The sequence below is a fragment of the Coturnix japonica genome, chromosome 2, assembly GCF_054131305.1.
Source record: "Coturnix japonica strain WE chromosome 2, WE-NBRP24, whole genome shotgun sequence".
Taxonomy (NCBI): domain Eukaryota; kingdom Metazoa; phylum Chordata; class Aves; order Galliformes; family Phasianidae; genus Coturnix; species Coturnix japonica.
The window spans coordinates 45,438,288-45,464,667 of record NC_140664.1 but is presented as its reverse complement, the minus strand read 5'-3'; the positions used below and the strand labels follow the sequence as shown (position 1 = coordinate 45,464,667).

The following is a 26,380-nucleotide window of genomic DNA, read 5'->3' as shown; positions in this document are numbered from 1 at the left end:
TCTCAGAAAAGCACATAGCTTTGTAAAACAGGGAAGCTGGGTAGTGCTGAGGTGCCAAAAACTCTTCAACTTGAAATAGCTTTTCAATTAATGGAAAAATGTCTACTTAATTTTAATCTGTGTTTAACTTTATCTAATATAGTTGTACGCTGTAATATTAAAAGAGTGCATATATTTTAGGAAAGAAAAAGAAATGCCTTATGTACATACATTAAGTTTTTGTATATAATGGATGCTGACAAGCTTTAATGAACAAAGTGAAAAATGTTTCACCACCACCCTGTAGTGTTACTGCTTGGTGGTAAGGCTTGGTTTGTGATCATGACGAGATGCCAGCAGCCTCAAGCTATCTTTCTTTATTTTTATGTGGCCTTGAATGCCTCTGGAGATAGGGAATCCACAACCTCACTAGGCAATCTGATCCAGTGCCTCACCACAATCTTAAGTAAAAACTGCTTCCTAACACGTAGCCTAAATCTTGTATTTTCTAGTTTGAAGCCATTCCCCCTTTTCCTCTCACTATCAGACCATGTAAAAAGTTGGTCCCCTGTCCTGTTTGTAAGCTCTTTTCAACTGCTAAGTGAGGTCTCCCTGGAGTCTTCTCCAAGCTAAGAAATCTCAAATCCCTCAACCTTTCTTCATATGAGAGGTTCTCCAACTTTTCAGTTATCTTCATTACCTTTCTCTGGACCCAGTCCAAAAGCTCCACATCCTTTCTGCACTGTGGGCCCCAAGCTTGGATGCAGCACTCCAGATGGGACCTCACAAGGGCAGAGTACGGGGGTGGAGGGGGGAACACATGATGACAATCCCTTCCCCCTCTGCTGGCTGCACCTTGTTCAATGCAGCCCAGAATACTCTTGGCCTTGGGCTGCTCTCAGTGAATTCTTCTTCCAGCCTGTACTGGTATCTGGGATTGCCTTGATCCAAGTGCAACACCTTGCATTTGCCTTTGTTTAACCTTATTCAGTTCTTGTGTGCCTACTGTTTGAACATGTCCAAGTTCCTCTGAATGGTTCCCTTCTGTTGTGTCAACTGCATCACTCAGCTCAGTGTCATAAGAGCGTACCATCAGATGAGGGTACGTTCAATCCTGGTGAGGGTAATAGAAAACAGTGTAGAAAAGATGCAGTCACACTTTAAGTTGTGATGCTGGGTCACAATATGGAAATGATTTGGTCTACTACACCATCAATTTATTTATTTATTTTTCAGTCTCAAGCCTTTTAGAATTTGCAAGTAATAACTATAAATTTAAAATTATGAGAGAGCTAACAGGTACTTGGGTCATAACTTCCACTTTATTATACTGAGTGAGAAGCCTAATGCTGCTGATTTATGCATGCAGATTTAATTAGGGTCAAACCCAGACAAGATTTTCACTTATAAGGAAGGCTGTCTCCTCAGATTGAAAATGAGTTATAGGAAAGAAGCTGTGGATGAGCTATCTATTAAAGTAGTCATAGTAAATTTGGAAATAAGCTTGGTGAAAATCAAACATTAATAAGAACAACAGTGTTTTGCCTCTTTGAAATTAGGACATGTCATAAATGGTGAATGACTGAGGTCTCAAATTTTTGACATGCCAATCACTTTGTCAGTGCTACCGTCATTCATCTAAGCTAATGTCTCCTAGGCTGTATGTCAGCAAAACTGTCAAGACACTAATATAACTAATAATATTATCCTCAAGTTAATGTGAAAATTGTTCCTAAGATTAAAGTGACTTCAGGAAAATACTTATTAAATAAAAGAAAAACAAAAATGATACACTCCCAAGCCAATGAGTACAATTTAGACTCCTCAACGTGTGGAACCAGATTTTTGTGAGCAAGGACTAATTTCATGGTCTAGCAGGTTTGTTGTTCTTTGGCAGACTGCATATTTGTCAAATTTTGGCTCTTTCTGTTTGGTGCAAATACTATGGCAACTTCTGGGCAGGTTCTTGATAGGCTAATATAATGCAAAAAAAAAATAATCTATATTTAAAAGACACAATGGGACAGAAGAAATATTCAGTGTTATACTTTTTTTCCAATAGTGGTTTTCAACACCGATTGTTAATTAGCCCAGGGCAGACTGCAGGAGTTAAATTCCTTTGCTTGTAGTGCAATAAGGCTCTTGTTAATAATGGTGGATGCACATAAGCCACAGCAGAAAAAGTTTGGCAGAGAAGCTCTTGTCTGTCTGGACAGAGGAAAGGACAGAATTTGGTGTTTGGCAGTTTTGTTCTCTGAAAATTTGCAGGATTCAATTAAAATGTTTTTGGTTACATTAACTTCTTCTAGTGCTTGTTTAGTTAAACTGTCATTTGGAAAATGTTTACAGAATCAGAGGTACAAAATGATCAGCAGAATCTTCCTTTAAACAAAGGTTTGTAGGCATTCAACAAAAAGCTGTGAAGCAAGCTGTTTTACAGATAATCTGATCTCAAGGTGTGGGCCTCTGTGGAGTATACTTTTCTTTCGTGATTGACTAGGCAGCTGTAAGACAGAAAATGATCATTACCTTAGCAAAGCAAACTCAACTGTACAGCTTGGCAAAGAAAACAAATCTTATTCTGGGATGCATTAATTAAACTATACAGAATCTAAGATATTTTTCTTCTCCAGTTGGTACTGATGTGGTTTGAGAAGTAACTGTTGGAGAGATGCAAACTGCCAAGAATTCAGGATAAGTGGTTTAGAAAATTGACTGTGGAAAGACTATAATATTGTTTCTTTAGTTTGGAGAAAACTGTGTGTGATAACAGCCTCTTGGGTGATCAAGATCATGACAGATCATGAATGGAGCAATGATAACTAAAAGTTGGTAACTTTTCAAGTGATGAAGCACTCGTATGGAGGAATTTCCCTAGCTGGGAGTTCTTGAGCTCTTTGCTAAGCAAATCTACTATGTTCTTCTATTCAAAATGGATTGAATTAAATAATGTAAATTGCCTGGATATTTGGAAAAAAATTATTCTCAGGGAGAATGATGAGGCATTTGGTGAGTAACCTTCTCTGGAGGTGTTCAGGAATCTTGGAGACATAGCACTGAGGGAAAACAGGTAGTGGGCATGGTGGGGACAGGCTGAGAGTTGAACTAGATGATCACAGAGGTCTTTTCCAATCTAAATGATTCTGTGATATTTACAAAACTTAGTGTCCCTGAGTAGTCTTGCTGTGACTGATGCACAAGTCAGCTTTGCTCAGCAACATAAGGAAACAAAAAGTTCTAGGGGGAGACAGTAGTCAGTCGTGGTGGTGAGGATTTATCCTTAATCTGAAGGAGTCTAATAACAATGCAAACTCATTTGTAGACATACTGGTAATCAAACTGTACATCTTAATTAGCTCATGTAAATTTTGTGTTGTGCTTGTAGAAATTCTGTTCTCCGTATAGCTATAGAAGAAACAAGTTGTAAGATAGAATAATACAAAAGATGGTAATAATACAAGAATTATAGAATTACCCAGGTTGGAAAAGACCTTGAAGATCATCAAGTCCAACCGCAGCCTAACCATAGTACCCTAACTCTAAAAAAACCTCTAAATCATATCCCTGAGCACCACAGAAGAAGGATGGTGATAGATATCCAAAAGGTTATATATAGGAAAAACTCACCAATATGGATGACCTTCAGCATGACTGGAAAATGCTGAGATTGGCTATCCAGTCTTCACAGAGGAGCAACCTCAAAGAGATGCTGCCTTAGTGCTGGTCAGTTCTTAAATGAAGTCTAGAAGAGGTGGAGTCAAGCTCCACCCCTTCCGGGAGCACAGCTGTGTTACCTGTGCTCCCACAGCTTACCCAACACTTGCCTCAGCTGATTAATCAGAGGTTCAGGCTGTGATTATCAGTTTCCCATACACAAGTCATCATTTTTCAGATGATTTCTAAGCTGTTAGCTCAATGAAGTCTGTTGTGTAACTTCATGTGGATTGTTGCCGTGGCTAATACATATTTTAATGCAACAATTCCACAACAGGGATTATAATGCAAGTTGGGTACTACACCACAACCTTTTTGTTGACTACAAATAGGAATGGATTTGGTGCCTTAATTCCAGCAGTTAATTTAAGCCAATTTATTTTAGGGAAATCATTCCACATTTTCATTGTGATTTCAGAATAGGATTTAGATGTAGATATATAAAAAAGGTTAAGGTAGGGACATTTGCTGGTGAAGTAAAATGAAGCACATGAAGAATCTGAACCCAAGCGTAATAGTTCCAGGGTGTTTATTTAGTAAACTTGCCTAATCCTGAGTTTGAATAAGACAGAATAACTAAAACAAAACTGTTCTACTGAAAACTGGCAGAGAATGTTATAAAGAATGTGACTTCAACTTCTGTAGTATAAAACTATCATATGTTTTATATACTCTAATATATTCAGTGGTATTTTGTCCCTGGTCCCTTGTGTTTTCCTGGAGTGCACCAAACTATTCTGAACAACTGTTACTGTGTCCTCTGCAAATGTTTTCAGTAAATGACGAATCTATTGCTAGTGAACAAACTTCAACATTGTCTGCTTGTCATGAATTGAGGATTGCCTTACATTTTAAAAAATATTAATTTGTAAATGAGATTAGTCTCCTTTCTGCTACCAAGATGTGACGCAATAAAAAGCTTACTGTTGTTGCACACATCAGCTCTTTATGTTTTTAAAGTCATATTTATTTTATTCCCTTGAATTACTGCTTTATTATCCTCAGCACACACACACAAAAAAGGGCAAAAATCAAGCTGCTGCTTTGCTGAATATCTCTGCAAAATTGCTCACTTGAGTCTGGTTGGCATTCTTTGGTGCGTACGCTGCTGAGCAATGCAGAAAATATTACCACCTTCTGGATTCTATTATTGGCTTTCTTCAGATAACCTTTTACATATACTTCCTATCAGTTTGGTATTCTGATTTCTTAGAAAAGAAGAAATCACCTCCCTAAATTATTCAGTTTTCTGGGGTTATCATACTGGTTAATCTGATGTCAGATAGATATCAGGTTAGTTATTTTGAATTCAACAGGAAGCTGTTTTATAGGTGGCCTTCCTGTGAGAAACTTCACCATCCTTGCTGTGTTTATCAAGATATGAAGAGTAATACTATCTTTATCATGCTTATTGAATGTATTTGCTGGCATAGCGAAGCTCTTATAAAGCAGAACTCCCATATGTATCCTTCTGTTTGCATAACTCTGTAAAATAAATGAATATAACGGAATCAGCTTTGAGTCTTTTAGGAAAGTTGTTATTCTATGAATCTTTCAGTTTCTCCACATGCCATCTGTTAAAATTGAAGAGGTATAGTTTCACACTGCCTATTGATCATATTGTGAGAATCCACACAAGGCAAATATAATAAAAACCAGACAACCCATGGATTTTGGCAAAAGGCACAAAACCACTCTCTCTACTCCTGTAACAGACCTGTGATGAAAGACTGATTTCCTGAGTGAAAAAAATCATTAATGAGGACTGGAGTTGAGGTTTCATTCATATCTAGCTGTGCAGCAGATGGAGTGGCTGTAAAGTCTACTGGGATTTGCTAAAAACTCAGAACCCTGGAAACATTACAGTATCACAGTCTGGTGCGGGTTGGAAGAGACCTTAGAGATCATTGAGTCCAACCCCCGGGATTTGAGCCTCCTGTGTAGCAGAGCAGCACTTCTACCACTTGCGCCACAAGGAGGATTCAAACCTGGGTCTATGGTGTTGCAAGCGGCATTCCTACCACTGCGCCACCGGTGCCCCAAATCCTTGAAATTCTTTGTTGAGAAAAAATCAGGGCTGCTCAGTAGCCTACACCTAGAATGAAATCAATATGGTGAAGAAAACTTATTAAAACCACACAGAATTAACAGCGCAGGAAAGGTGGATGATGGCACTCATCTGTGCAGCAGGGAACTCCTGTAGACATAGGTTTCAAGTAGAATAATTCCCAAAGAAATGCAAGCCGTATGACCAGCCATGACCTTTACAATGGAGAGATGGATAGGTGCCCTGCTTGCATACCCCTTTTACTTATGCAGTGATGTATCTCAGTCCATCCACCCCAGCAAGAAGCATTCTCCAATCCTTCATTCTGAAGGATTAGAATTAGCAGGCACATGTTGATTACCTCACTTATCTTAAAAGTCTTTGCCTGTCTTTCTTTTCCCTAGTACACTGCATGCTTGAGTTTCTTCAAAAATTCAATCTTGGGACTTTTAGTTTCTTCCAAGGTTATGGATGGTGATTCTGAAACAGAGAAGAGTTCAATGGTAAAAAGCTGACATAGCAAATGCCTATTTGCAAAATTCACTCCAAAGCATTTTAACAGTTGAAATATATTCAATCAGACTAGATTAGTGACATGAGAAGCTGCATCTGAATGCTACAGATCATTGCCATCCAGATAGATGTCTCTCAAGGCTCTTTCAAAGCCTCTTAGCTATGATTGTTTAATGTGATAATGGGATTTGATAGCTCAGTAGTGAAGCAGTGACAATTTTGTACGTAGTACTTCCCATCCTTTCTAGTGGGAATAAGTATGATAAATCCAATTCAATCAACCATCTGTGGCAGACTTCAGATTGCAAACTGTAGAAGTTACATCAATGTCTTTAGGAGTGCAAATAGAATTTGCCAAAAGTTTAGTTTACAGATACGTGGTATCTTCTGTCAGAGTTGTGTGTGGATTAAGGCCACTTGGATTTTAAATAACGGTGTAAAAACAGACACTTGTTTATCTGTATGTGGCTTATTTAAGTGACTGCTTGTGTGGTGATTTGTCTTTATCATACCTACTGCACAATTACATTCTTCTTTTTCTTTTTATTCTCTCTCCCTCTCTTTTGTGGCAGAGGAGCATCTAAGAGTCTTGATGTCACCATTGTCAGTAATAAGTAATTTTCTAAAATGTTTCTTAAGGGCATGCTGGATACCTGAAGAGGAAAATGTACTGTAAAGATGCAAGTCATTTCTTTTAAATTTGTCTCATTTTTTTTTCCTATTTTTGTTTAGTTTATTGCAGATACTTGCCTTTTTAAATCAACTTGTAGGCTACTCTCAGTTTCTACTGAGATAAGCGGACACAATTCTGCAAACTGCTGTTAAATTTGATAGCATTAAAGAGAGTTGGAGGTTAGTGTAATCAGCTAGCATCTGAAGAGATTTAGCTTATTTCAGCATGAAGCTCATAACCTGTTTGGTTTTTTTTTCCAATCCTTGGACAAAACCACAATGCAGTTCAATTGGATTGGAATGTCATTTCTTTTTGTCTCTGTGAGACCCAAAATACTCGTCATGAGATCTTAATGGCTTCATACCAGTATTAATTTCATTATCAATCAGTACATTTGATAAATGTCGGTGAGATTCTTGATGACAAGCAGACAGAAGGGCTCAGTCCAATGTGAATGCTATAGTATATGAACCTGATCTGAGTTGGGGATTTTGGAATGGAACTTACCCAAGATAGTGCTTGCCATGAGCACTATTACTCCAGAGTTTCGCTATTACTTTTGGCATGAATCTGTTGACTAAAGGTTATTGTAGGCAAATTACGTCACCGTAACAAATAACCCTGGAAACAAACAGTAGTGCTTCTGTGTAATGTGAGTGAAGGTAATGAATGACTTGGAAAGTTAATTGGTAGTTCTTGAAGGCTGGCTGATAGATGTCTATGTGAACAGTAACGAATACTGAGTAGAGAAGGTTTCAAATAGTTAGGGATTAAAGTAAAAAGAGGGCACCCTCTTCCAAATGTTAGCTTTCTTTATCTAGTAACAAAATGGAGGGCTGCATTTCTGTTTACTGACAGCCGTAAATGTGATTAACAGAAGGTGAGTGTGCAGGATGCATGTTAATGGGAGAAGAGCCTCACCAGTTGTATATCCTCCATGTCTTCATCTCAATTACATTTAGGTATAATGAGAACAAGGTGCATGCCTCAGTCCAGATTTAACTTAAATGAAGCAAAGACTAAAAGTAAATAAATAAAAGCTCTATCTCCCTCCTGCTAAGTTTTGAACACAGCACAATTGAAAACACACTCTTTATTACTCATAGTGAAGGAGGTTAGTGTTTAACCACATTTTTAAAGCTGAAGTCAGCGTTTGAATAGCACTAAAAGTTTTCTCCAGGCTTTCCAGAGTAATGCAATTACTGGGCAGACAAAGACACTTAAAATCAAAAGAATATTAAATTCTGCCTTGTTGACATGGATAGCTTAGGAAAAAAATATCAAAACATTAATATTGCAGTCTTGCAATATGCATTGAAGGTTAATGAAGGAAAATAATCTGTGTAGTTGTAAACACTCAAAAAAATATTTTCACAAATGTGCCCTAATATGGCAGATTTTGTTATACTCCTTGTAACACAAGAAAGATAACAAAAAACTTACAAAAATGTGCTTTTGATCCATCATGATTGAAACAGTAGCAATTCTTGCAGGACTCTCAATACTCTGTACCAAAACTCTAGCTTCGATTTCAGCACATCATTTTCAGACTCAACACATAGGTCTGTTTTTTTCCCAGATTGGTTCTCCTTTTCTGAATTATTTCCCAGCAGAAATGGATTATCTGTTGTACTGATGGCTGCAAACCTAACCATGCAGAAATAACAGCTTTTTAGCTCAAGAAGAAGGCTGAAAAATGATTACAAAATTTCTGAGAGGCTGTGCTTGCATAATTTATTTCTGCCACCTGAAGTATTCCTTAAATCTTATGCATAGCCTTCAGATCTCCTTTTAGAAGATATGCAGAGCTCCGATGCCAGTAACAGCAGTTTTTCCTTATTCCTGTGCAAAAGAGCAGCACCTTTTGAAAGTATGGCAAAGTATGTAAAGATTAATAACCAGCAAGTCAGATTTCCCTCAGAGTTTACACAGGTTTCAGAGAAGCCCAGAGCAAAGGTCTAAAATGCAGCCCTTAAAATGCAGGAGTGTGGTGGTGTTTCTGCCCCGAGGAGCTTAGGTTAAATGCCATTTTCCACACAGGCAGAAGGCCAGCTTACTGCCTGGTTTTAATCATTTTATAATGCAGCAAGAAGGTTTAGTATCTGGAAGAGAGCTCTTTCAGATACTTCTCAGGAGGGCTAGGGGATCCCTGTGCTTACTGGGTTCTCCATGTCCATCAGGGTCTGACACATAAGGCATATCCCACCCCCTCAGCCAGGAGCAGGGCAGACATGGGGAACCTCTCTAGCAGTGCCTCGGGACCATGATGATTGATGTGCTGGTGTCAGATTGCTATGATAATCTTTTCACAGAATAGTCTGTTTCTAATGTACTATTCTGCATCTATATCTCTAGGCTAGAAGCTAATTATGATACCCTGCATATTCAGAGATTTGTCTCGTAACCATGCCTGTATTTTGCTTGCCTTAACACTGTAACTTATAATCATCATTCAATTCAAGGTCTGTTCCCCGCCATTTTGAACCTGGCCAGCAATGCTCACATCTCCACCAATGCCACCTGTGGGGAGAAAGGACCAGAGATGTTCTGCAAACTGGTTGAGCATGTCCCAGGACGGCCGCTGCGCAATGCCCAGTGCCGAGTTTGTGACCGCCACAGTGCTAATCCCAAAGGTAAGTTTGTTTCATTGGTTCTCCTCTTTGACTCTTCCTCATGAGTACAAAGCATGTCGAGGTCAAATACTTTTTGGTCTTAGTCTGCCTACTACATGACTGAAGCTGTCTTTAAGCAAAGGACTGACAGAAATCACTGTTGAGCACTGTAGAATGCTTTATGGCAGTAAAATGTTATAGTCTGCATGAAATAAATGTGCTGGATCAGAGAAAACAGTTTCAGGTGATTTTTCCAGAAATTGTTTCTTTTTGTTTATTTATTTTTTCCTTTAAAACAGAGCAGCACCCAATCTCCAGTGCAATTGATGGTACAAATAATTGGTGGCAAAGTCCCAGCATTCAGAATGGGAGGCAATACCACTGGGTCACCATCACCTTGGATCTAAGGCAGGTGAGTAACTTTTACCTAAGGGTCACTTCCTGAATGTAGGATATAAATCCCCGTAATTAATTCTACCTCTCTAGAGTTTAGATAGTGGGACTTTTATAGTTAGTCATTTAACAGCAAATAGCTAAAGCTGGATAGTTAAACCTTAAACAAACTGATTTAAAACAGATGTGCTTTTTCCATTGTTTTTCAGTTGTTTTTAAAGAGCATCTTAGAGATTTTATTCATATCAGCCTGTAGTGGAAATGGCTGTGTCTTCTAGTATATAAAACACAGATCATTGTAATTCATGGCAGATCAACAGTTGTACTTAAGTGGATGAGAGTTTACACCATTGTTTCCTTTTTCTTGATAACCTTACTCTGTCTCAGCTAACTTTCCCCTAGTAGTCCTCTTATATTGTTTTTCTCTGCTCTTGATATCATGAAAGTTGCTTGAGGTATGGATTATTAAAGATTTTTTTTCAAGAAGCAAACAGTGTTTGGCACTTAATGGCAAAACTGGAAGTATTTGCTCTTCTAGCTGGTAAAATTCCTATACAAAAGGTTGCTAGACCGAACAGATGATTAGCTAGTTTCTCTGTTAGGCATGGAAGAATCATGTCTCCTCCACTATCCCTAGAAAAGACAAAATCATTTCTGAAGAAAATGTATTTTTCTAGATTTTTTCTTTTCCTTTTTTGTTTCATGTTTCTTTGAACAGATCTAAGGTATATGAAAAGCATAGCTAAGAAATCCATGAGTTTTTGCAGCTTAACAGGAATTCCAGTATAAACTGAGATTAATATTTCCAGTCTCTTGAAGAAGCTATGCAAATAAGAAATGCATGCTTGATGTATACAGCTGACAACATGCTCTTGCAAGATCACTAGATCCTGATTGGTGGTAAATTTTAAATTTAAAAAAGAAGGTTTAACTCTGATGTTTAAAATGAAGCATGTTGTGAAATGAAGCACAAGTTAAACAAGTGTCTAATTTCCTCTTTAATGAGAAAGCAGAATTATCAGGAAAATAATCACAGGATCTTTTGTCAGTGACAGAAGTTTTGGATAGGACTCCTTCATTTGAATAGTTGATTTTGTTGTTAGTTTTTAAATGGACAAACAGGAAGGAAGAATGAAGGAGAGGGCAATGACTTCATTTTTTTCCCTCCTAGAATGACTTTACTTTGGAAACAGACCAGCTGAGCCGCTCTCTAAATCTTAGTTCTGTTGATGTTTCTCCAAACACATATCTTTCCTCTCCTGATCCACACTCAATTTCACTAATTTGATTTGAAATGTTTCCCCCAAGGGGCCTTTCTTCTGTGTTTTCCATAGAGAGCTTGAGAGAGAGAAGGCATGTAGGGCTATGCAACTCGAATGTAAATTGCTACTCTTCAAGAAGGGATTTGGTTAATAAAGACTGCTTGAAGTCAATAAGTTATTGGAGCTGACTTGGTGTGCTTACTTTAAACAAGTCAGCACTAGTAAAAAGGAATAAAGAAAAAGTATAAGAAGGATCTCAGTGATTTTAGTAACTGTTTATTTAACTCATTCACAAGAAAATTTGTAAAAATACTCTACTATGACCTTTAAAGATATTCTTTAACATTGGTGCTTTTCCATTTTATTTCAGACTTTGTGCATTAAATCTGCCAAGTAGTGCATGAAAGTAAACATGGTATTTAACATTCCTTGACAGTATATATAATATTTGAATACAATTTTTGTTGTGAAAAATGAAAAATTTAGCTATTATTTATTATTTCTGAATAATTACTAGATATTATAGCACTAAGAGAAATGGATTGTTTATTTGAATTGTTACTGATTTACAGCATAGAGATACAAGGCAATGATCAGGTTGGTGACAATGTAGCCTCAGCTGGTGAATAAAGGGGACTCCCTTGCCTGGTGAAAATGACTCCAGTTTATCCCAGATGTCCTGACCACAGTCTGTCCCTGTTGTATTTGTCTCCACTCAGTATTGAAGGGAACACAGAGTATTTCTTCAGTTAATATTCTACCTTACATTTAGTAATATTTTGTGTAAGAAAATTTGAACTGAAAAGCAGCTTGATGGATTCTCATTAAGAAAAAAAAGGCTGGCTAATAAAATCAAGATCAGAATTGCTGTTTTCTTTCTCCATCAGAATTTCTGTGCTATTATTACTAAACATTTTGTAAGGGTAGCCAGTGGTTATGTCACAGTTTTGTAACTCACATATCATAAACACTAGGCATGTCTTTTGCTCCTTCTGGAACCAGATGTCTGATAGTCTTTATTTTATTTTATTTTATTTTATTTTATTTTATTTTATTTTATTTTATTTTATTTTATTTTATTTTATTTTATTTTATTTTATTTTATTTTATTTTTTTCTTTCCACTAAATGTATGGCAAAAATCCAGAGCAAGGGAAAGAGTAGTACTGATGTACAAGACACCAAGATTTGATTTATGATCTCATGCTTTCTATGCTGGCAATTCTACAGAAACAAAATCCACAGCAGTAGATAAAGACAGAAACAGTCTTTTTGCTTGACTTCTCCTCTGGATAGCTTCTTTGCAGATGGCAATGAATTAATATAAATCAGCCCATTATAAATATCAGTAGTGTGCTTGAGCCAGCTGTAAAATATTTCTCCATCACAGCATTAAGAATATTTTTCATAGTATTATTCTATATAAGACTTTCAAAGGTATTTAAGAGTGCTTATTTCTAGACATATCAGGAAGACAATGGTGTATACTACTAAGTTCTTAAATTGTGGAGCAAGATCCCAAGTACTAAGCTGTGAAAACATCTCCACTTGCAAGTAAGTCATAGCTCATGAATATTTCATAATACAGGATTATCTCTCAGGGACTGATATAAGAGCAATTTGCAGTTTCTGATATTAAAAAAAAAAAAAAAAAAAAAAAAAAGTAAATATTATAATATGATTCCTACAGTGCTTTGATCTTGAAATCTTTTGGCAATAAGTGTAAGGACAAACCCTTTGCTGATATAAGAAGACACATAGTTCTCTTGACTTCGGTAGACCAATACGAATTTGTTTTATGGGGCAAGTTTCTTTAAAGAACTTCTGTTGCTGTAAAAATGATATCACAATATTCAGTGTACTTGTCTATATATTCTTATAATACAATTCTTGAATAAAATTAACTTATCTTTTAGTGAAAAATAATGGTTGCACATAATGATTCAAAACCAAACAGAAAAGATTCAGATTAGTCTGTACATTTAGCATTACAAACCTTTCAGGGCAAAATGTAGCAGGCAATTGATAGGACTCAGAATTTCTTACTGAGGGCCTTTTTAAGGGATCTTAATCCCGGGTTGATACTTGATATCCCTGCACGTAGTCTTTTAGTCTTTTGAGGGTTGGCACAGATTCATTTCAGATGTTTTTGATTCAGAAAGTAAAATAAAATCAGAGAAGATGAAGTTTCTATTTTAACCAGCTTTGTATGCAGAAATGATTTTGTAATTATAGTGCAGAGTAATATTAGTTGTAATAAGCATTTTCACCACAGGTCTTGTCATGTCATTTTGAAAATCACACGTAAGGTTCCCTTCAGGTACTGAAAGGCTGAAATAAGGTCACCCCGCAGCCTTCTTTTCTCCAGGCTGAACAAGCCCAGCTCTCTCAGCCTGTCCTCATAGGGGAAGTGCTCCAGTCCCCTGATCATCTTTGTTGTTCTCCTCTGAACCCTTTCCAACAGCTCCACATCTTTCTTGTACTGAGAGCTCCATACCTGGACACAGTACTCCAGATGGGGCCTCACAAGAGCAAAGAGGGAGAATCACCTCCCTGTCCCTGCTGGCCACCCCTCTCCTGATGGAGCCCAGGATACCGTTTGCCCTCCTGGCTGCAAGAGCAAATACTCACAGTTATGAAAAGACAGCATATTCACTTACTGCTCACTATCTAAAAAGACTAACGGGAAAATTGTTCTTGTTAGAACCTATGTAGGTTTTAGAGCATTGAACATGTACTTGTAAAAGGGAACATTTGGCTAGCATCTGCTGTGTGGACACTGCTGGCTAAATGTTTAGGGAAAGAGAATGCAAAACTGCTTGATGAATGGGGGAAGGGTTCATTTACAAATGTGTTTCAAGAACGAAGTTCTTGAAATTGCAGGATTTGACTTAAAGGAAACAAGGTCACTAGGAAGGCTAAGTAAAGCAGAAGTGATGTGTTAAGTTGGTATTACTACTACAAAGACGTATAAGTTTATTTGGATGATCTTTATAGTCAGGATTGAAATGCCTGTAGAATGATGCTTCTAATCTATGGCAACTTGGTATCTGCTACCTTGCTTTCACTTGCCCTTTTTACCCTTGTAGCTCAATAAGGAAACAAGTTCTGGGAAAGCTGTACAGTTAGATTAATGCATGCAAATCATGAGCTCTTGCCATGTGGCTCAGGTTTATCATGTGGCCTGTTGATGGGCAGTGAATGAATGGACTGAGTAGTAGGAAACTGCCCTTGGTGATGTTCAGATATGGAGAAGTCATTAAAGTACAAAATCTTTAAGGAAATGCACTAAGGGCATTGGAAAGTCAGTTTGCTTTACATGGAGTTCCTGATTCAGATCTGTTTGGGTTGCAGAAGCTATGGGATGTGAAGTCTCTCAAGCCCTAGCTGACATTCTTTATAATGTATTAATATGCAAGCACTGGGGACACCTGAATCCATTCTTCCAGCTTTAACTTCTTGTTTGGGAACATAATCTCTGAGGATATAACACCTACTGAAAGGTTGCATTCTGACTTCTTGACAACAGGAGCTCTCATGCAGTATCCTTTCATTTATATACGCAATATCCATTCTTCTACACAATTTCAGAGGCTGACAAATCATTCTGATGCTGTTGGTATTCAGTATCCTGTGAATTTACTTAGGAAGTACTATTAGGTATTTGTGGTCTATGTGTGGAAGAATCCTGAGAAAATTCAGGGGGAAAACAAGACTTTTTTTACTCAGGCTGATTATACATACCTCATTTTTCGCAGAACAATTTCTTGTTTCATTAATGCCTTTTCTTGGCACTTGATTTCCAGTATCTTCATTTCAGCTCTTGGTGAACTGTAGACATACAGGAAAAATCAATCTGTTGAAGTCTTGAACATCAAACACATCTGCCGATTTTCTGACCCCTCTCGCCCCCCATCAAACCATTGACTTTAAATGATGCAACATTAGAATGAACTGCCCAAGGAGTTGCTAAAAAATACTTTTATATTTAACTGTCTGTTTCCTGTACCCTCCCTCATCAAGAAATTCAGTATTTAAAATAAATGCAACCTACATAGTGTTGTGTAAAAGCATTTCTGTAGCAGTGCCTGCAGTTAGTTTGTGATGAAAGAAAACTCATTATTACTGGTTGAAACTGGATTTAAAACTAGCTACATCAGCTGCAGAATATAATGGGTCTCGAAAAATCTCCATGTAATCAGAAGTAGAGCATTTGTTGTTCAGCCAACTGTGTAATAAGTAGGGAAGTAGTTTAGTTGGTGATAGCAAGCAGAGAGGAAAAATAAATAAACAAAAGGAAAATCAGACCAGCTGAACATCAAATTTAAAGTTATGTCTGATTTTAATCAAATCTGAATTTGATTTTTTTTAATAAGTCAGAATTTGAATATAAGTATCACCATTTTCTTTTCATTCTCATGTCTGCAAATCTCTTAAGTAATGCTTTGGTCACTTAAAGAATGTTTTGTTTCAGAAGTAGTCTCATGAGTTGCACACACAGTGTAATTATTACCTTTCATTGTGTGTTTATTTCACTTATTTGACATAATCAAAACCTAATCAAACAAACTCCTATATTTAAAGATGTCTGAAATAAAGGGTTGCTGACAAAGCAAAACTCAGCATGGTATTAATACTGTGCACACAAAGATGGGCGTTATTATACCAGCTGACTTGGCAGACCACTCTAGTGAGACTACAGATCTCTGAGATTGTTAAGCAACCTGGTGTTTTTCTTTCTTCTAAATGTGGTTTGATAGCACATTCATAAAACATTAATTTCACATGAGGAGTCTTATCAATCTGCAACAACAGCCTTTTGTGTGGCTACTAATGGTAGTAGCCATTAGTAAAAAAAGAGAAGATAGTAGTTTTGGAGTGTGCCCTTCAGTGATAGTGGCTGAAGTTGTAGCTAGTCGAGGAGCTGTGCTAGTTATTTAGCTGCCATGAGATTACTCAAAAATGATTAAAAAAAAAAAAAAAGCTCTCAATTATACAAATAGCTGAGAGATTCCATACCTTAAGGCTACTTAAATAGCATTATCATCCTTATGTTTGTCACATTTACCTGATTTGTGTGCCTCCCTTTTCAGCAGTTTTTGTAAATAACTTTACAAGTGTTGTTAAATAACTTCAACACAGAATGAAAATGGAATGCACAGATTTTTAATATAGGATATAAAAAGCTTATCAGAAATGCTCTTACTGAGAGGATTAAACTCCCAGCTAAAATATGAAACAAAGAGTTGTTTGGTCTGCAGCTGTTTCAAAAGAAAAAAAAAAAAAAAAAAAAGAAAGAACCCACTTTGAAGTTTTCAGTAGTTCAGAAAAGCTAAACAGAAGGAATGTTATTCCCAAGTAATCCTGAAATCAGTGGTGTGTGTGTGTATATATATGCATATATATATATACATCTGTCAGCTTGCACGTTAACACAGTATAAAAAAGAATACACTAGTATCAAAAAATACTAATCTAGCTTTTGAGCAAAAAATTGTGCAAAAGTTTTTATCTAGAGCCACTCTAGAAAGTTTTACCACTGCTTTTAAAACTGTAAATAACTTGGGCACCAAATAGGTCTCTTGTGGTCTTTCGGAGCCGAATGAAGTGTTAAAATTTTTCTCCTGCATGTTTTTAGGTCTTTCAAGTTGCATATGTCATCATCAAATCTGCTAATGCTCCACGACCTGGAAACTGGATTTTGGAACGCTCCATAGATGGCACAGAGTTCAAACCATGGCAGTACTATGCAATTAGCGACACAGAGTGTTTAACTCGTTATAATATTACACCAAGAGTTGGGCCGCCAACTTACAAGAGAGATGATGAAGTGATCTGCACCTCTTACTATTCCAGACTAGTTCCTCTGGAACATGGGGAGGTATGTTTGTTTTTGCACCTGTGGTTTGTGAGTATGAACTCAGACTGATTAAGAATTGAAAACATTTGCATCCCAGTTACAGAGTTCAACTCCCTCAGCACTACCAGAGTATCTGTTATTCTTCTTTAATGTTGCTATTTTTACATCATATACCAGTATAACAAGCTTTTAAAAGTTTGTATATCTTGTCTTTCACTCCACATATTCCTACTAATCAATTCTTTATTCTCACCCTCCATGTCATTTGATGGTGACTATTAACTGTGTAGTAGTAGTTCCTTTATTCTATAGACAACTACAACAGAGGTTCTATGTTCTGCCAGGTTTTTCATTTAGTAAAGTTCCTGTGTTAGGAACACCTGGTTGTGAGATAAAGCTGTAAAAATTGTTGCAGTGCTCAGCACAGCTGGAACTCCTAAACTAGCCTTGGCATTGTTTCAGGGACCTTGTATAATTAGAAGAATTATGAGTCATGCAGCCTCACTGTTGATTCTTCTTTCTTTTATCAAACTCTGTTAATGGTATTCATGTCATTTATTTCATAGAGGCAGCCACGTAATGAAATGACATTAAAACCGGAGATGTACAGAGAATTGGGTGGTATGTGTATGATCAACTATCATACTGCACTATCTGGAATATTTATAAATGTTATAACATAAAAAACATAAGAGAAACATTGAAAAAAGAAAGTCCAAATTAAACTGCTGTGCACTGCTTGAATGTTGTTCACAAAGTACAGACTGCTCCTTTGTAGCTGGAAATGCAGGCAGACATGAGTATTCCCTGCACAGAGAATCTCATAACCTATATTAGTGATTCTTGGCACTCTTGAAGAATATGTATTATTAGTGCTTTATAATTGGTTCTGGTCAGCATAACAAACTTAAATATGGGGCTCTCAGAACACCTGCAAATCAGCTGATCTCTACAAACATCTGCCTTGTATTTAGCACTTGTTAGCAAGCTGTTGTTCTGTGTTTTGCTTGTAGTGCTCTGGTCTGAAAGAAAAAATAGGGTAAAAGGACCACATGTCTAAATGTATATACAATTGAATGACATTTTAGCTAATTCAGACATTTTGCCAGTTTGACTGCTGGATTTTTACAGGTTTAAAGAGGTATAACTGCACTGTTGTATAGTCTATTAACCTGATATATGCTGCTTGAAAATCAGCTTCCAGAAATTTATGTTGCGAAGTCAGAATTTGTGATAAATTCTGAAGCAAAAACTACAATTGCTAGGAAATCGTCTTCAATTAAGGGGCATAAATAATGCAAACATATATAATCCAAATATATTGGTATATATAAGCTATTTGTAAGCAGTAGATTAGCCAAATATAGCAGTGAACGTGGAGAATTATTCCTTTTCTTCCTTAACATTTTAGTATTCGTCCCTTTCTTCCTTTTCCTTGTAGGAAGGACTCCTCTATATAAATTACGGTGCACTATTACAAAATTTCTACTGGTCTAGCCAGTGGGTAGGTTTAGAATTAAGATGTGTATAAAATTTCACTTTTCATTGCTTGAAAACACTATTCATGAACAGAGAGAATATGTATTTCCAGAGAACTGGAGCTGGAGGCAGGAGAGACTAAAAAGAAATGGCATGTATCATGGGAAATAATTGACAGTGATGGACAAAATTCGAACTATAAATTCAAGAGTAATATGTGAGACAAAATTGCTTTGCATAAAAGGATATGTTTTGCACTTTGAAGTGCAGCTGATGAACTCAGAGCATGACTCTTGTGATGGACGGTAGGTGTACTCTTTGACATCTGTTTGTGGCATGTTGGTCTCATTTTGCACTTTCTCACTCAAAATGCAGCACAAACTGTGTGGTCCTGAGTTGCTTTGGAAAGGAGCAGGGAGCTGTTGCTAAAATAAATTGCACAGCTTGATACCAAAAGCCATCTTACTGGGGCCAGTGCGAGACAGAGATGGAGACCAGATGGGTGGTTTTGTGGTGGCAGCTTTCTGCTTCCAGTTGTCATCCAACTTGTGGCTTCCCACTGTACTGTCTTATTACTGAGTGTTCCTTGCTGACTAGGCAGCTCTGTCCCAACAGGATATAGGATTATTGTCTCTGTACTCAATTATATTTTACAATATTTACAAATGGTGTAGGGAAAATCTAATGACAAAACCACACTTATGGCCAGAGTTACATGTTCCAGGTCAATAAGGGAGAGGAAGACCAGGGGAAATAATGACTAGTCTGTTGTACGATTCTTGTCCTTATGCTATTTCCACAAATGTCCAGGAGACATGAGACTTTATGATGAGACAGGAGTGGTGGTTTCAGAACCATGTAAGTCAGGAAGAAAGAATTTTACCTGCAGGTTGAGGGTGGGGAAAATAATTCCAATTAATTTAACATCTCAATATGCAGAATTTCTGAAAAACAAACTTAAGTTCTACTCAACTGCTCAGATGCTTGCCGTTGTAAAAGAATCGGAGTTATGTTTGTGATTAATTCAGACCCTCTTCCTAGATTCACACGTCTCTGATCAACGGCAGGCCTAGTGCTGATGATCCTTCACAAAAGCTTTTGGACTTCACTTCTGCACGATATATTCGCCTACGACTGCAGCGTATTAGAACCCTTAATGCTGACCTCATGACCCTCAGCCATCACGATCCAAAAGAACTCGATCCCATTGTTACCAGAAGGGTAAGCTGATTGTTCAGAAACACTGCTCAGGTGGGTCAGCCTTTTCTGATCTGTGAGGAGCTACTTCAACTTTGCCATACACTGAATTATTCGGAAAGGTTGCTAACAGGGTTTTGCCTTCCTTCTGATGTTATTAAAAATGATACTTTGCCAGAGACAACTCTACATATTTTTTAAAGATTTTTAATTTTGTTTGCTTTTTGTTTTATTTGCTCAAATGATTTAATTTCTGATACTCCACAAGGAAAGAAAGAAGTACAGTTTAGCTGATGCAAGTGTCATTTGAGATTGCTCATTATGCAACTGCAGTACGTTTTCCAGTGTATTAAGGATTTTGGTTCTCATTGGTCTTGATACACAAAAGGAATTGTTTGAAAATCTTGCCATGATGAATTTCCTTTTTTTTTTTTTTTTAAAAAAAAGGCATTTTAACCAATGGTTTTTAAGGCCAGGAATAACAATAATGCAAACCACTCAGGAGTTTTAACTAATCTTTACAGATTTGATTTTGGAAGTGGGGAAACTGAGACAGCAAAGCACTTTGACTGCTTCAACATCTTACAGAAATTTGGTTTTGGAGCTCCTGCTTGCCATAATTAAATTTTCTGCAGTATTTTTTGCTTTATCTTTTACCATTTTGACCATCTTCTTCACTTGCCTGAAACTGGTGAGCTAAGTGATCAGTGGCTTCAGGTTTTTCTTATGAAGATACTTTCCAAGGACAGAAAAATATGATGTTTATGCATCCCCTCTTTTGTGTTTGTCTTCAAGAACACCCATAAGCAGCTAAGATAAAGTGGAATCCAGAGTCCTCCCCACTTTTACAGCAACCTTCCTCTTGCATGATACAGGCAATCCTTGTGCAAAGATGCTGCTTCTTGCTGAGCTATTATACATGCAACAGTGTGACTGTGCATTGAGGTGGAAAGTAAAAGTGTATGGTGCTATGAAGTCTGGTTGAGTAGCTGGGTATAGAAGGTAGAAAGAAACCCGTCTCTTATCAGGCTTTTATAGGTTCTTTCAGCAGGCAGCCCTGCTCTCATCTTGTGCAGAGGTGCCTGTTTAGTTGCAGCATTACTGAAACAAAAATCTGGGCGTTCTGTTCCGTCTGCCTCATGTGGGAGCTGCTCGCATGAGGACTACATGCACAGAGGACTGGACAGCTGTTCCAGCTGTGCTTTTCTGGACATAAGAAAACAGTTAACACAAAGGCTAAACTGATAAGATGTTTCCATGGTGCAGCCTGGTAGATATTTGGATCTGTTGATAGTATTGTAATGTCAAGAAATACACCCCCAAAAGGGATGTTTGACACGAAGTCATACAAGCATGCAGTTTACATGGGAAACAAGGGTTCTGAGAATAAATATGCCCATTGCTTTCGTAATGTACATTGTTGTGTAATCCAAGGCTTAACCCAGCCAGCATGACTTAGTGCAGCTTTGCATGAAAAGCTACACACCTCCATCTCTGTAAGGTGTGAGTTTTATTGGGTCAGGGTTCCCAAGTCCTGATATCTCACTCAAGTGTCTCAACACTGCGCAACAAATGACAACAAAGGTAATCACTTACAGCTTTCTGGATTCCATTTCTGTTCTTTTTTTTTTTTTTTTTCTTTTTTCTTTTTTCTTTTTTTTTTTTTTGAAGGCATGACATCTGGTTGTTGATACCCATTTTATCAGTGCTCTCATATATAACTGAAACCGCTGAAGCAGGACTTTTCTAAGAGTTCAACAGCAGTTTTGTTTCTGTATTTAATTTATTTATTTCTCTCTGTAGCATTTGGTTAGCACTGGTCTCTTGTTCAACTTCAAGCTGCACACAGCTGCTGTGAGCCAAATGCAATGTGAGTTTTAAGAAAACAAGATAAAAGGGTAGAAGCGGGAAATGGAGTGAGCTACTTGGTCCTCCTACTTTTCCCAGTCTGGAACTCCTTTTTTTATAGTTAAGGCCTTAATGCTCATGAATTTATTTATGTATTGTAATCCAACACCATAAAGTTTAAAATAAAGACTAAAATGCTAAGCATCATAAAATTTTAGAGACATTACAAATTCAGTATTCAATCAAAGAGGCTAGTTTGCTCCGATTTCAAGATCTTTCAAAGAAAATAACAGTCCCTGAAGGTCTGACCACCCAGGACCAGCTCTTCATCCTGAAGCAGATGACCGTAGGGTTGTTCAGTCTGAGAATCTTGAACTTTTTGCTTAGAAGTGTAGTCAAAAAGTATTTCTTTTCATTCCTCTCTAGTACATACTTCCCAGGATATCAATAGGCCAACCATGTTGATACTCCAGCTGTAACTGAACCCAGATGGTCTTCCTTGCCTTGCAAGTTAAATCCTTTCCTTATGCGTACTGTTTTTGCTCACCACATGGCAATATAAATAGATACTATTCTACTGTGTCACAGATTCTTAAGCTAAAAATTTGGATAGCATAATACACTGTCTCACACTAGTAGAAAGGAGCTTGTTTGGAAGTAAGCACACTTTTTAAGGGAAGTCAGAATTTCCATTTTAGGAAAGCATACTTTGACTTCACAAACTGAAATTCAAAAATAGCAATTGTTCTGCTCCATTGCTTTTATAAGGTGAAAAAAAGGCTGTTTTATAAGCAAATTTTGGCTTAAAAAATTCAGTAAGTGGAAGGCTTCTCCAGGTAAGAGAAATTCAAAGTCTCTTGTATTTTCTTAACATTTTTCACATAAAAGAACAGTGACACACTGTCATTTTATTATGTAGGAGAGAAGACAACAATACATATAAATGTATTCATCTTTTTTTGATCTTTGATTTTTGTAGTACTACTACTCAATAAAGGACATCTCTGTTGGTGGCATGTGTATTTGCTATGGACACGCTCGAAGCTGCCCCCTGGATGAAGTCACAAAGGTATTCTTTAATCTTACTGATTTATTTTCATAATGCAACTAGTCCAGTTTGCCTAAGGTGAATAGAAAATAAGAGTCTAAAAGAGATCTTATTACATGATGCATACAAATGATTTGCTATAATTTTTTTCCTTTGCTTTGTAAGCATATCTGGGTCTCCAGTAATTTATCTTTTTTGAAGCAAACTCTTTTTCTTTGGTGTGGAAATGAAATGGTTTGAAGAGCACAAGAAATTGTCTGTTTTGCAACACACGAGAGTTGTTCTTCCTTTTGTAGAAAGGCTACTTCTCAGTAGTTGACATAGCATGGTTGCGGAGCATTTATCATTACCTTATTTTTTGGAGTAAATCTCAAATTAGACAGATTTTTTGGGAACACTGAGAAAATCATCCATTTAAAAGTATTTAAAGATTATTTATTTATTTTTTCCCTTAGAAATTGCAGTGCCAGTGCGAGCACAATACATGTGGTGAGAGCTGTAACAGGTGCTGTCCGGGGTACCATCAGAAACCATGGAGACCAGGAACCATTTCTGCTGGGAATAAATGTGAGAGTAAGTGCACAAAGGTTTAGAGGCATTCAACAAGGCTTATTATATTCTTGCTGGAAGCTGCTTTTCATAGAGATCTACACCAGTTCTCCAAAGCATCCAAAAATGACCTACCTTAGCCATAACCATTTAGATCTGTTTAAGTATTCTGTCCAACACAACTGCTAGGCTCATAGACGTGTCATGTAATAAAACTTTCAGAGAGGATCAGACAAAAGAGTCTTGGAGATTTATTATACTCCTGTAAAAAGTAGAAGCTTTGCATCAATCATTTTGTTAGCTAATTGAAATGCAGATTTCTTACTTGGTCATAAATTTCAACAGATAAAAAACTTTTGTTCTGATAACAAATGTTTTGAAATAAACTGCCCCTCTACTTTTCATATTGTTTGATGGACTGAATTAAGCTGTGTCAATGAGTATCTCAAGGGCTAGCTAGTGCATTTTCCCTCTTTGCATCACTAATTACTGGCACAAGCTTCAGGCAGTTAAGAACCTATTAGATAAAATGTACAATTACAAATGGAAAAGTATCTTCCTAGTAGAAAGGATTTTTACACAAATCTCTGTGTCACTCCTTGGAAAGTACGTGTTTTTGACTGGACTGAAAAGTGTCTTCTAGCCTCATAGAAATGTGTACTTATGTACAGATATTGTTGACTTCTTAGACTTTTGTCTAAGATAAGAGAAGAATTGCATGGATTTTCTTTTGCAGTGTGGAGGACAGAATATTTAAGAGCAGTTAATAGTGATAGTGCACATCACTATTGGCATCACTCCTCAAAGGAGTGTGATTTACAGAATACTGCCAAAAGGGATGATATTGAAGCAGTGACAGTATTTGTGAAATATGCTTACTTGCTAAGAAACAGAATGTATTTGAGACTGCTGAAGCAAGAAGCATAGTTAATGGGAAGAAAATCACAATTCTGAGATGAATTTATATGCTCTCCTTCTTGCATTTCCACTTTGGAAAGTATCAGTGTTGTAGAAACAGTTACATGATGTAAACAATAAAAAAAATTATTTCTTTTCTGTTCCTTTGTAGAGTGCAACTGTCATAACAAAGCTGAAGATTGTTATTACAATCAGAGTATTGCAGATCAAAAAAGGAGTATGAATATTCATGGCCAGTACGTGGGAGGTGGCGTCTGTTTAAACTGTTCTCAACATACGATGGGGATCAACTGTGAAATGTGTGCTGATGGATATTTTAGACCACAGAAAGTAAGATTTTGAAAATAACATCCTAGTGTTTTGGTTAATTATAGCATGATACGATGTATATTTCAGCTCATTGTGCATTCAAACATATATTCTATTAAGAATAACTAGTAATTCTACAGGATTTCTTTTATGTATTACATACCATGGAAACTTCTAGAGAAAAGCATAAAATGCTTGTGAGGAAGTGCAGATCTTATTGCTTTAAAAGAAGTTGTTGTAGAAGAAGAGAATAAGTAGATATGTTTTCCTAGAATGGAAATGTAATTGCTGTGATAAGAAACCAATTTCTCATTTGGATAAACCTCTGAAGTGCCAACATTATAGATTCAGTGTCTTCAGAAGTGCCAAAAATGTGTCCTGTCCTATAACAGCCCATTTCAACCAATGTTAAAAAGGGCCCTTTCATGGTTCTAAGGTCAAAGTCTGTTTCATGAAATACTATAGCAAATATTCTTCTTCTTGATGAGTTTATTGTAGAACATGTGGTCTCTGAGCCTACTTTCCAGTTTATTGACAAGTGTGACTCTTTAGAAAAATGACCTAAGTTCCACAAAAGACATATGTTATTATGTGAATAATGGAGTTAAATGTGAAGTTCCTGCAGTGTTAAGAGCTCTCCAGAAAAAGAGAAACTATTTCTTCTTCACAAGGACTTACTACAGAAGGTTTTCATACATATATGTGAAAGCCCATGCTTTAGAAATCCAACAAATATAGATGCAGGGAGGAAGGGTGAGTCTGTGAATTTGATTAGCACCAGGAACAGCCAATACAAAGGAGAATTAAATGTGAGATTGGCTAATTCTCTTGTTATAAGAAGCACTGAAGAAAAGTATTCAATCAATTCCTAGCCAATAAATATGTATCCATGCATCATTATAAATTTGCTTTACATCTCAAGTACCTCAAAGGAAAGTTTCAGGTTTCCCTTAAAAAACAGAACAAAACAAAAAAAAAAAAACACCACCACCAACAACAAAAGGAAATCCTTGTCATGAAATCTTATTGCCTTGTATTTCAAAGATGTATAGATTGTGAAGTTGGTATAAATTGTCATGAGTGGATAATCTGTCCTCCCACTGAACATGGAGCCAAGGATTTCTTCTCATTTCCTTCCTCTTCCTCTTCTAAAATTACCCACTCTTATTACACATTTCCATAATCATTGGCAAACCATCACAGTGATTAATAGCTGTCACACTAAACAATATTTAGACTGTATGAGCCAGGTGGCAACTTCCAAACATTAGTTTCTCTAACTTTGACTGGGCTGTTGAAGACCAGATTGTGTTTTTATCTAGGTTTTTTTCTTGATTGCAATCCCCGGTTTTCTGTTTGATAAAATTAAATGGATCGAGTCCCTTGATCTGTTGCTACATTTCTGGTTTTCATTCATATTAGTTTCGCTGATCTCAGACAAGAAACAGATGTAACTTTTTTTTTTTTTTTTTTTTTTTCCCAGTTAGTAACTTGGGAATTTGACAGAGAACATTTGTTTCATAGGTTTCTCCCTATGATGATCATCCATGCTATCCCTGTGGCTGTGATCCATTTGGGTCTCTGAGTTCTGTTTGTGTTAAAGATGAGCACCAGTCTGACTCACGGCATGGTAAGGGAGCAGGAAATGTATTTTTTCTAAACTTCAAATCTTGCTAACATTTCTGGGCAGTGGAGGTATGAGGGAACAGTACCTTTTTGTCAATGGCTGACAGTTAGGTAGCACTTCAGAACAATGGTAAATATTTAGAAAGGAGAGGTGAAGGAAATGTCAGGTTCCTGAATGTGGTCTTGTGTGGGAGATGACAAGCTCTGACTATGTGAAACAATGTGAAGGATTGAAATCCGATGCTGTTGCTTATGAATGCAATTATAACTGTCACAAAATGAATTCTGCTGCAGTTTCTGTGCATCTGGTACCCTAAGCACAAAAAATAGATGGTAAGGCTGACATTACGCCAA

The 26,380-nt window shown here is 36.9% G+C and overlaps 1 protein-coding gene across 2 annotated transcripts in view; it reads left to right on the top strand.

Annotated features, from left to right (window-relative positions):
• Positions 1-26,380, top strand: part of LAMA1 (laminin subunit alpha 1) — a 97,287-nt gene that overhangs the window by 10,683 nt on the left and 60,224 nt on the right. For both annotated transcript variants that reach the window (XR_001553442.3, XM_015855286.3), the window contains exons 2-9: positions 9,389-9,559; positions 9,838-9,950; positions 16,831-17,073; positions 19,573-19,752; positions 22,556-22,645; positions 23,080-23,197; positions 24,243-24,421; positions 25,925-26,030. Coding sequence is in view for 1 of the 2 variants with exons in the window: in XM_015855286.3 (XP_015710772.2) it covers positions 9,389-9,559; positions 9,838-9,950; positions 16,831-17,073; positions 19,573-19,752; positions 22,556-22,645; positions 23,080-23,197; positions 24,243-24,421; positions 25,925-26,030 (1,200 nt within the window). In the remaining variant the exon portion in view is untranslated. The remainder of the gene's footprint in view (positions 1-9,388; positions 9,560-9,837; positions 9,951-16,830; positions 17,074-19,572; positions 19,753-22,555; positions 22,646-23,079; positions 23,198-24,242; positions 24,422-25,924; positions 26,031-26,380) is intronic.